The sequence below is a fragment of the Formica exsecta genome, unplaced genomic scaffold (assembly GCF_003651465.1).
Source record: "Formica exsecta isolate Colony F162 unplaced genomic scaffold, ASM365146v1 scaffold60, whole genome shotgun sequence".
Taxonomy (NCBI): domain Eukaryota; kingdom Metazoa; phylum Arthropoda; class Insecta; order Hymenoptera; family Formicidae; genus Formica; species Formica exsecta.
In genome coordinates this window covers 662,724-674,438 of record NW_021853281.1, presented here as the reverse complement: position 1 = coordinate 674,438, position 11,715 = coordinate 662,724, and the positions used below count along the sequence as shown (strand labels likewise).

Here is an 11,715-nt window from a genome sequence, read left to right as displayed (position 1 = left end):
CTTCATCACCAGATAAAAAATGCTCTATAATAAAACTGACACTTTACTCGTTTTGCAGTTGATGGAGGAATTTAAGCGTGCACACCAAAAGATGTTCAACTCTGCTCAGCAAAAGGCGCAGTCCACAGATCAAGTTCTCGAGAAGGTAAGAAAAGCTAATTGGCACAAATAAATTGTTTATTATTGAAAGAGAGAGAGATTTAAATTTCTCTAATATTCTGTCAATATCTTAAGATATGTTGCAAACAAGGTTTGAAAAATTATTAGACTTTATAAAAATAAAATTCGCGAATTTATTCTCCGATTTTGCGTCGCGGAATTCGAGATATATGATATTTTAACTTTCATGATAACAATAGTCCACCTGACGCCAGTCTGGTATACTGTTCAGTGATATGCATATATCTTTGAAACCGATTAGTAACGTAATATGTTGCACGCATTGTAAAGATGATCAAGTCTTATTTAACACTACACACATTGATAAATTTACCTGATTTACCGTTAACCAGAATTTTAATTCAAAGAATTTTAATTCAGAAAATTAATAAATTTAGTTGAAACGATATAGATTTTGAATTTCATAAAATCAAGATAATATAAGAATTTTTTGATAAATAAAAATATAACTCACATAAAATTAGATGATTACAATGGTTTTTAAAAAAAGATGATTATAATGAACAAAACGGAATTAATGATTGTGTTGAATAATATACCAGAGAAGAATTGATTTCGTCTTATAATAAGATGCCAAAAATAAATTGCAACTGAGTTTTTCACCAGAACGCTACTTCCTGAGTGAAGAATTTTTCGAAGCATAACTAAAGCGGCTCGAATGTAGCGCGTTTTTTAATTACACAACCGTACAAGCAAGGATATGCCGGTGCAAACAGATAAGAACACGAAATTATAAAGATCCCGGAATAGTCATCGTCAGTGTGGCGTGCAGATTACATAGTGGTGTGTGTGCGTAATGCTGACGCACCGACACGTTTACCTCTTGTATACCTGTGCAGGCACACATTGGTCGTGACGCTCGGTAGTATTGTTGAAACGACGAGAGATAGCGAACAGTTTGCACTTTTAAAGTCACGTATATACGACGTTTTGTTTCAGTTCTTGTATTACCGCGCAGCAGAGAAAATGTGTGCGAGAGTGAATTAAAAACTACATTTAATCGCGGAAACGACATATTAGAAAATTAGCTATCAATTATTCAAGTGTATGTGCGCATCGCATTATTCTTAACGTGTTGCCTTGGACGTAATGTATGCGCGAGAATTGCATTAATAATTATAATAATGATAACGATAATAATAATGCTAATGATAAAATGATAATAACATGAAATTTTTGAAACCAGCTGCAAATTGATGGCTAATAATTGTTCAGAAACGATATTAAAATTCAAGTGCCTTTGAATTATCACATGCTGTCATGTGCTTATAAACTAAATTATGTGTTTTATGTATTTCTACGTTTCTCATTTAGAAGAAATAAATATTGGAGATAAATCTAGATAAAATATATATATATATATATATACATTTTTTTTTTAATGATCTCGTTATCGCGCCGAGAAAAATCACTGTTTTTTCATTTCTTCGACACGACCAAGTGATGACTTGCTATTACGAAAGCCAGAGATTGATTAGCGACTTGTTGTCACTTCTTATCGTCCATTAATCACCGTTATCGAGGCACTCACGGATTTATTCGCTACAACCGGTAGCCGTGATTGCGATTTCATCGTACGGAAATACATACGTATATTTGATACCGCGGGAGTGCAACGTGATATGCAAGGCAACGCAACAGGACACGGGTCTCATGCGCCACATTTTTCTTTTTCTTTTTCTCCTCGCTTCGACAGTTTTCTACGAATTGCGGCAGACGTGCAAAATAATAGGGGCTTACATAAGAGCAACTCAATGTAAGACGACGTAACGCACGTTACTCTCGCAGCGTATTTTCTCAGTCGTTCGTCGTGTCGCGCGATCGGCGGTCTGTGAAATACCGCAAAACTCGAGGTCGCCGTGCAATCGTAATTAGAAGAAAATAAGGCCGCACGCGCGCAAAACGCCATAACGAAAAGCGGAGTATGTTTGTCGAGACACAAACGCGTCGTGAAAAAAAAGACTTCTCTATTGAAGGTTGACAGATCCCTACCTCGGGAGAACCAAAAGTATTAAAGGAAAAGTTTTTTAAACAGTCTAGAAACCAAATTCAATTGAAACTGCCATAAAAAGGATTATTTGAATATTGATATATCACCAGGACATACATATATCGAAGATTTTTACGTCAGTAATATACTTTTTGTGTGCGAGATAATAGACTTTAATCGAGGATATTATAATGATCGTACGTCAGAAAAAAGCGTAAATGTAAAAAGGAGTGGACAATTAACTTACGGAGAAAAAGTGGAAAGTGGAATATATGACATATTAAATTATTTAGCTAGTACTATATATAATTAAAAAATACCTTCGGACAGTTTGCAAGTATGGATAAAAAAAGGTCGAAGACGAATAATATAACCGACACAATGAGAAAGAAACAAGGGCTGGTCACAATCACGCCTTACAACGTTAGTAATTATATATAATCATATTTAACATTAATATGCGATTTCATTTAAGACTTTGGCATGTGTGTCGATTTATCGATACATCAAACTTATTTAATAATCTCGTATCGACACATTAATTTAATTTAATTAAATTAAAAATATATTTCGAAATAAAAAATTCTGTTCTAAGATATCAGTTATGTCTTAATTCATAATTTGTTGCGTTAATGAAGTTCTTTCGTTTTCATTTCTAATCTTATTTTTTCAAATATTAATTTTAAAATATAATTTTAGTCTGCTTGACACATAAATTTATAATTGATAAATTATAATATATTATTTTAATATTTATTATAATTGCGTTCTATTTTATTTTTAGGAACAAGAAAAAAGGGTGCTCAATGAGACCTCGACAACGATGACGGCAGCAACGACGACGACGATGGGTTCTCCAATGCCTCCTCCGATGCCTCCTCCACTTCCGCTTCCTTCGAAAAATCGAGGCAACGATGACTCAGTGGAGATGCAGAGTATCGAGTCGTTCAAACTGAAGGAAGCACCTAACACAGTACCGAAGCCGCCGCCGACATACTTTCCGGTAACGAACCCGGCTTCGAACGGAAGTCCACATCATATCGGTACTGGAAGCAAGGTCCCTAAGGATGCCGCGACGAGTCCCGTCGCGGAGCTCGCCAAAACCTCGCTTGCATCGGTCTCGCCGACCAACGGCGCACAGGTCTCGAAATCCCTCACCGGCAGCAAGGTGGCCGTCAGGATAGGGGCGTACGAGGGTGAGACGAAGCAACCATCCAGATTGGAATTCTTGCCGCAACAGCCAAGTCGCGATAGAAACGGCGTCGTCGATGAGGCGGCCAACAGTCCTGTCGTATCCAGGTTGCAGAACGAGCTCGTCGCGACCTTGCAGAGGTCGAACCTCAGAAGAAAGACTGAAGGAGTGGTAAGCGATCATTTCACAAGATAAAATCGATCTGAAAAAACTAACTATATTTGTCATAAATTTCTACAATCTTTAATGACCGTAACTTTCCATTGCCTACGTTTCTGGAAACTTGTACAGTTACTTGACCGCGTATTCTCTTAGAAGGAACGACATTATGAATGTAAATTTATTTCAGGAAAATCAGTCGCCCGTGAAGACTATTTCCGAAAACACGGCGACGCCCAGTAACGATACAACGAATTCTGAGCCGAACAAGCTTCTCCAAGGCAATGTCGAGAAGCTCGCGTCCGCTCTCAGCAACAAAGTCACCATCAGAGTAAATCCGGAGAACGGTAGTCGATAAGAATGTAATTGAGTCGAGAGAATGTAGGAACAATCTTTGTATGTATCTTCGCGCGTAAATTTTGTACATTTTTGCACGTTTCGATGCTAACCATTTATTATAAGTAAAACAGCGCTCCCTCTCTATTAGTGAGGTTCTTTTACACACGTACGTGTTTTTTATATCTTATTTATTATCGTATTATACACCGAGTAAATGGAGTGAAGGAGCTAATTCTTATTAATCGACGAGGTTTTACGACCAGTATTTACCATGTAGTCTCTATCTTTGAATGTAATCTACTACAATCGCGACTCTATATACGAATATTAACAGAAAATTCGGCGAGATGTTGAATTTTTAAATAAAAGCGACGATATACCTAATCTTGGAATTTATCGATTTCCTAAATAAACATATTAAAAACACGAAATCCACTAGATATTCAAGATATTTCAAAAATTAACATTAATATAATTTCTTCGATCGCGATATTTTGATACTATAAAGATACGAATTTAATAACTATATTAATTCAGTTACTTTTATTTTCACAATCGTCACCCTTTACAGAATGAAATTTTGCGAGAAGTTATCTACGAATAATATTACGAGTCTTTCTTTGACGTTTCGGTCGAGAAAGCGATTAATCCAGCGCGGTTAAGCTCTGACAAATAGACGATCTTTGAACGCTTTGAAAATCATTGGGTCGTAAAAAATCTCATAGATGATCCGTGCGACGCGTTATTATTTTTCTCCTCGCCGCGCGAGAGAAATCATCCATGAACGCGTCAGGTGAAACGAGGTTGCCCCGTCGTGACGCTCGTCCGCAAAATAATAGGATACGTAAGCTATTGTTGTCGGAGTACTGCGAGTTCTCCGAGACAATTCTGGTAGAGTCGCCGTTCGCGGAAACCACGAGAAATGGACGTGGGTTACGTCAGGTCACCCTGGGCCTCACACCGACCAGACTGATCGTCGCCGCCGATGTTCTCCAGACTAATCCTGCTTTCATTTGCCCATCCGATATCGACGTCAGTATCGAGAGTTTTGAACTCGTCTCCGTATATCCTCTAGAATATGTTACGCTCAGTGTGTTTAGGAGAAGACGTCGTAGGACACTAAAGGCAAGGTATACTCTTCGTTAAATGAAACAAGGAGTATAAAAAAAGACTCGTTTTCCATTTTCTTCAACATTCACAAAAAAATAAAAAATTAGTTTATTAATCTAATAATTAATTAGATGATTACATCTATATAATAAACTAATTTTTTAAATTATAAATCTTTTTCATGTTTTTTTTTTTTTTAGGAGAATCAATTTACATTTGATTTATCTTAGATTCATTATCTTTAGATTCATTGATGGTCGAGCTAATTATTATGAACTCGGTGGCGTGCGGCGCAGAATTTTTTGGAGGATCTGGTGCGAACAGGTACGGAGATTATTGGCGTATAAGATGGATGGTAGTTCATTATCCGAAACAACGGCGGCGAGCTCGTCGAGCAGTAGCACACTGTATTTACTATCATCCGAGATCGAAGTCAAGAATAATCGCAACGCGAAGAAACCAGTATTCAGGTGTCAATTGGTGTAAACTATTTTTGATTTCATTACGTGAATCGACATTTTCGAAGATTAAATATCTCTTGCTTCCTTCGAAACAATACTTAATGATCACATTTATTAAATTACTTGTTATCAATATCATCAATCGCGTATTAAAAAAAAAAAAAAAAAAACAGAATATGGACTCGTTATGGAGGTGCCGGTGATTTCGTTACTCCTACATGGACAGAAAAGGACTTGTATCTCGGATCGTCTTTTAACGAGCTGGTAAACGGTCATTATACGCCTGTTCCGGTGAGATTCGCCGGAGCCAGCTTGCAGGATCTTATGTACGAGCTAGGGGATCGTACACCTCGTTATGTCACCTGCAAGAAATCCTGTCAAAGTTGGCCATGCCAGATGAAGTTTGACAGTCAGGCAAAATCGCAACGTTCCGGAGGACTATGCAATGTCATTTTCGCAAGAAATCGCTGCGCTCATCGTCACGATCGCACCGCAAGTTGCAAAAGTACGTCTTGCAACATCTGCCAATTAGACGACAGTGTCGGCGTTCCCGGAAAGCACAGCCGATGTCACGGTTAGAGCAGTCGGATTTGCAAAACTCGTAAATCTTTTTATCTATTTAGATATACCTAGGAAAAAAAAATCTCAAAGTTTCTCTTATCGTGATATAAAATAATAAACGTAAAGACTTTAAAGAAAGGAAAAATAAAAATAATAAACTAATATGCTTTTATTATATAAGAAAATTAAATAAATTCATATATGCATACGTTCCAATGCAAATATTTTGATAAAAAGACGATATAAATATCAACGATTAAAAACATTTAGAGCGTCAAAATATACTCTCCGAGGAAGAGTTCATAAAACATGTAGAAAAAAAATACGAAAGACACCAACAACAGCATCAGAAAGGATCGTCTTTGGCTTCGAAAGTATCGCGTTTCGGCTATGGTATACCGGAGAAATGCAATTCCGAATTGATTCTGGGTCCTTATCGCGGTGATTCCGGTTACGTCGACGTCTCTGAACTTCCGCATCGCTTCGTTAACCCCCGCAATTTAATCGAAAGCGGCGTGACGATCTGGGAGGATCACAGATCCTTCAAAAGTCAAAAGCACCCGCGAAGATACGCCTTTTCTTCAGCAGCACATTTTTTCTACGCGCTGGGACCGTGGTCGGTCCAGCCTGGCGAACGCGAATCCGTGCAAACTCTCAGATCGCCGAGCGCGGTCAACATCCGCAAACAACCGTCGGACCCGGAATTAAGACTTCCGGTCTCGCGTCGTCAGTTGACAGCCAGCGTTTCTTGCGCCGCTTTAACATCCGGTGGTTCTAGTACCGTTACTAGAGGACGAGTGATACTCTTCTGGACACCGGAATATTGGTACAGACCTCAGGCAGCTGCGGCTGCTTATAGGTAATATAGAGAAAACATTTGTCATCTTATAAATATCGTATGTGATTCATGGTATTTGTTCATAAGAAATTTCTGTTTAAAGCATATAAATTTTAAGCAAGATTTGGAGACCTAAATTTTATTCACTTTAACTTTTGCGTATATTAAATAATTTAAAAAGATAATCGACAAATATGTAATTTTTAAACTATATATTTTGAATAATTTAAATAAAAACTCTGGTTTATTAAATAATTTCTCACATAACAGAGAGCTAAGACATCACTTGGCATCTGTTCGAGATTTTCGATGCGGAAAAGAAAAGCAGGCGAAAAGAAAGCTCTTCTGCAGACGAAAAAATCAGATATCAGGCGAAAGCGGTAATTCTGAAACGACAATTACGGGAAAATCTAGCAGTCTATTAGAACGCGTGCTTTTCATCAATGGTGCGCGCAAACAGAAAAAGCTGATTGAAACCGCAGACGTCGATAAAGGCACAGCGCAATTGCGGAGATTTTTAAAGATGAATCTTCGTATCACCGTGTGGGATTTAGATAGCACAACTCTAGCCACGCAACTGACGATGATCGATCGCGATCTTTTCGTTCGCATTCCGGCAACCGAAATCGAGGTGCTGATCCATCAGAGATCCTCACGCAACGCGCCGAATGTAGGTGCGTGGATCGCTTTCAGTCACCGGATCGCCTGTTTGACCGTCAGCGAGATCCTTGCGATCAAGCAACTCGATATGAGAACCAGGATCATGGCGAGATTCATCAATGCAGCCGACAAGTGTTTCGCGCTCGGCAATTTTCAATCCTGCCGATCTATCCTGGCCGGTCTGCAGGCTCCGCCAATTTACAGGCTTCGGAGAAGTTGGTCTTATTTGAGAACTCATCACGCCAACAGGTACGCCTCTCATTAATTTTACACAAGATAATTAATTTCTTTTAATCCCTGAATTTGCAGTTACATGATATTGCTTTCGTGGATTTTTTTCATGAATATATTTCTTTGAGCCCATGTAAATATCATATCTTTCGAGATATTCCATTTTATATTAATAATTTTCTTTTAAAAAAGCAAAACATAAACGTCTCTCTAATATAATTTCATATATTTTAGATACGAGTCAATGGAAAAGCTCTCCAAGATTTATAGAAGTCCGCGCTGTTCAAAGTATCAAAAAACTTGGACCGTAGCAGAACGCAGTCCGCCTTGCATGCCGTATGTAGGTCACTTTTTGATTAAAGTTCTGGGATTAAATGACTTGAGGGAAATTCAAGCGAATTTTCCATCGTCTTCTACAAGAAAACAATCAATCACGCAAACCGGGACTTTAGAATCTAATTTCAACGGTATTCGCTCAGGAGAAGGACAGAACAGAATACGAACCGAGCGAGATGGATTTTCGCGTTTAGCCAGACGCATTTTCGCGGCAACCCTGGCCAGAATAAAGTTCACGACACGCCGAAACATTGCTGACGAGACGACGAACGATATCTGGACATATAGACAACGATATCTGACGCGTAAGTTTTTTTATCGTTGGCGCACGATCACGTTGGAATCAAAGATACTCTCGGAGAACGAAAAAAGATCTAAGAACGTGGACTTGAAGAGGAAACACGTTCTCAACATGGCAATCTGGTTAACGGACTGTCAGAGATTCGCGCAGAGCTACAGTTTTCCATTGAACTCGTTTGCATATGAATTTCTTTTGAAAGCGCGGTACAGAGAGGATCGCGAAAACTTTTTCATCAGTCTCAAGTTGGAACCACCAAAAACAACTTGAACAGTACATATTGAAAGATTTGATTGAAACTTCATCAATGGCGATTGATATGTAACTTTGTCATGTATCAGGTACGTTACAGCTACGATTATTTATTATTTCGAGCACGACAAGGTAAAAGAAATACACTAGCTAACAGCGTCGATTATTTATCTAGTTATAAATATTTTTTAAATATAACGACTTTTGGATCATTCAGTATAATACTGAATTTGCATATGAATTTGCATACTTTATTCAGAAGCAATTTTACCCCAAGGAATATCGTATCTCTACACGCTCTTTGTACGATTATTATTGCTATAACACTTTAATAAAAATATGTCTTTGGATATTGATTCTTATTGATATATATATAAATTAATAATTAATTATTTTTTATTCGTTTTTGTCGTTATATTTTATTATAACTTGTCGTTGGAGAAAAGATGAGAAAAGATTAAGATCTTTATCACCGTTTTATTCCGAACATAGTGTATACAATTGTTACTTTACATATGTTATATGTATATGTATATATATATCTATTAAATTCCTCAGTCACAAATTTAAAATAGAGTGTACCATGATGGGCGGAAGAGTGACTCTTTGAACTGAAAGATAGGTATCGAATTCTGACTAGATAATAATGCAGTTTTTCATGTGTATGTACAGTAATGATATACGTATAGACGTTATCGATTTAAAAAAAAAGAGAAAGAGTAACGTAATATATACACATAGAATATAGAACAAGGGCAACAGTCTTCTGGCACGAAATCGAACGTAATCCTTCCTTGATTGTGTCTCGATCGCAAAAGCTTTCTTCAATTTTGGAAATGTGTATAAATTTTTCTTTTTTAGATGTGTATATATATATATATATATATATATACATATAAAGCAGTTTTACCAGTGCATAATAGGACTTTGCACGACTTTGACACTAACATGAAATGCATTCTCAAATGCATTGCGGCGAAACGCACAGCCGCATCGTCGAAAATCCGTGCTATTCAATACTTTTTAAGAAGAAGGGGTCTCTACGATATCAGAATAAAATTTCACGGAGTATCAAAATAATTATTCATACTAATATATATGTTAGAGTTCTCTTCTACAAATTGATCGCAGTAATTCAGAGAGGAATTCGTTTGAACATTAACGTTATCAACCCTTAATTAATCGCATCTCTTTTGCATCTAACAGATGTAAACTTACGAATATATAATTTTCTTTTTTTTTCAGCAATAAAAATCTAACAAAAGTTGTTTATTGCTCGAAATTATAAGACCGCATCAAAATTTAAAAAAAAATCTCTAATTTTTTTAATTTAACAAAACGCGACTGATTAAGGGTCAATATTTTCTTTCGAGTTTTCACGGCGTTCTTAAGCCTATCATTGATCGGATATCGATCCATCGACTGACGATTCCCTGAAGCGCTCAAGCATCAGTCGAATAAAACGAGCAGAAGCGAAACGCTCTCTTTCAGGTCACTTGAAAGAGCAGCCAGCATCTTCTCGCCATATGACGGTCATCCCGTTTAAATCACATGCCGCCGGGTTTCGGAAGATTCGTGTCGTAGGCTCTGATCACATCCGTCTGGGTTACCGAACCACCCTCCTCTTGAGAGAACGCGAAACCATCTGCATCGCGCAGCATGCGCAATAACAAAGGTCGCAATTCGTTAATCTCTGCCGTAAGATTGTCCATTAATCGGGCATGCAAGATATCGGAAAATTGTGAAGTCGCGTCTAGCGATAGGCATTCGATTTATTTTTCTTTTCGATCTTCAAGTAATTCAAGCAAATTATAAAGATTTCGAAAATTATCAAAAAATTTTGTAAGCGTGGATAAAATACTCGAAATTATTCAGTACTTTTCAAATCTATCAGTCCATCACTAGACGCGTCCATAAGAGTTGAAAATTGAAAATTCGAAATTGCTTTAATATATTTATCGATTTTCAAGCGCTATTTATATAGCAAAAAAACGAAATATTTTCTAATTTTAAATCATTCTATAAATTAAAATTGTAGCAATATATATACAAAGTGTTCTAGAAGTATCGCATTTCCTTTCGTAAATTGAACAATCTACACATTCAAGAGAACAGAATAAGAAGAAAAATGCGTGACTTGGAGAACGTTTGGTATATATTAATATGCATCTCGCGATTGCTAAAAAAATATAATTTTCAACTATAAGATAACACGGTGCAGGTGCGAAAATGTGCATATAGTTATCAGTTTGTCGTAAATGTTTTCTTTCGAAAAGTATAGTCAATATTTTAGGACAACACTCGTCGATAAAATAAAGCTTACGAACGAACGGACAAGAAACGGAAAGCCGTGAGAAATTAAGCGCGTGCTCAAGTGCGGAATAAAGTACGAAGAAATAGAACAGTTAGAATCGTGATAAAATTCACCTAGTAAGAAAAAAGTTTGCGAAGTATATAGAATTATAGGGAAGAATACGATCGCGAAGGATATATCGAGAGAATCAGGTATCGTAAAATTTCCCCGGCGTATGTGAGTGTCTGTGGAAAAGACAACTTACGTGACAGCTCCACCTCGACATTGACTCTGGAGGCGGCATTCGAGCGTCTGGTGAAAACACTTTTAACGTTTTTCAGCAGCCTCGCCGTTTCCGTCAATCTGCAAAGCCGGGCATTCAGCAATAATTTATAGATTCTCGGCTTTGGCCAGAGAAAACACCCTCCCTCGTCCACATTACATGGATAAAACGACGAACTATAACTCTTTTCTGTTTCTTTCTCTGTGTCTATCTTTCTATCTTGCCCTCGGAATTCTCGACCGATAGTTCCCAATTTCAACGCGAGTTTCGTATAATTTCTTTCACGCCGACGTCGATTACATATGTGATAGTAAGTGCGGTGCAATTACCATGCAGGAATTAAGTAAAAAAAAAAAAAAAAAAAAACGAAGTGAAAATTAAACGTGAAAAATGTTTGTGAATTTACTCGCAAGGATATCAATCCTCACGATATCTTCTTCATTCGAAGGAATTAATGAAATTTAATTCAAAAACATGCACGTTGCTAAGAAGCTTGCCATACAAGTGCAATTTAAGCAGATATATATATATA

General features: G+C 37.2%; 3 protein-coding genes and 1 long non-coding RNA gene across 7 annotated transcripts in view; 2 read left to right on the top strand and 2 right to left on the bottom strand.

The window, feature by feature from the left end:
* The window catches only part of LOC115242533, a 1,403-nt gene extending 1,272 nt beyond the window's left edge, over nt 1-131 (bottom strand). The window contains exon 1 of the long non-coding RNA XR_003885067.1: nt 48-131. This is a non-coding gene — a long non-coding RNA (uncharacterized LOC115242533). The remainder of the gene's footprint in view (nt 1-47) is intronic.
* LOC115242527 overlaps nt 1-4,244 on the top strand; it is a 42,296-nt gene extending 38,052 nt beyond the window's left edge. Inside the window, 3 exon segments of the mRNA XM_029818909.1 lie at nt 59-145; nt 2,955-3,533; nt 3,712-4,244. Of these exon segments, the coding sequence (XP_029674769.1) occupies nt 59-145; nt 2,955-3,533; nt 3,712-3,879 (834 nt within the window). The 3' untranslated portion in view covers nt 3,880-4,244.
* Nucleotides 4,245-4,386: 142 nt separating this feature from the next.
* LOC115242528 lies at nt 4,387-8,860 on the top strand. Its single transcript, XM_029818910.1, has 6 exons — nt 4,387-4,990; nt 5,216-5,440; nt 5,605-5,936; nt 6,263-6,851; nt 7,101-7,739; nt 7,956-8,860. Exons 1-6 carry the CDS (start codon nt 4,641-4,643, stop codon nt 8,623-8,625), a joined length of 2,805 nt encoding a protein of 934 aa, XP_029674770.1. The 5' UTR covers nt 4,387-4,640; the 3' UTR covers nt 8,626-8,860.
* A 204-nt stretch (nt 8,861-9,064) lies between these two features.
* The window catches only part of LOC115242526 (probable phospholipid-transporting ATPase IA), a 14,412-nt gene continuing 11,761 nt past the window's right edge, over nt 9,065-11,715 (bottom strand). For 2 of the 4 annotated variants that reach the window (XM_029818906.1, XM_029818908.1), the window contains one exon: nt 9,065-10,252. In XM_029818906.1, the coding sequence (XP_029674766.1) occupies nt 10,155-10,252 (98 nt within the window). In that variant the 3' untranslated portion in view covers nt 9,065-10,154. Of the gene's footprint in view, nt 10,253-11,165; nt 11,264-11,715 lie in introns of all 4 variants that reach the window. The other 2 variants (XM_029818903.1, XM_029818904.1) reach the window with 2 other exon arrangements.

Excerpts from the sequence above, each read along its gene's own strand:
- LOC115242528 (XM_029818910.1), top strand. The coding sequence starts at position 4,641 with ATGAACGCGTCAGGTGAAACGAGGTTGCCCCGTCGTGACGCTCGTCCG. Across the intron at positions 6,852-7,100 it reads GCAGCTGCGGCTGCTTATAG|AGAGCTAAGACATCACTTGG; the intron begins GTAATATAGAGA and ends CTCACATAACAG. Across the intron at positions 7,740-7,955 it reads AGAACTCATCACGCCAACAG|ATACGAGTCAATGGAAAAGC; the intron begins GTACGCCTCTCA and ends CATATATTTTAG.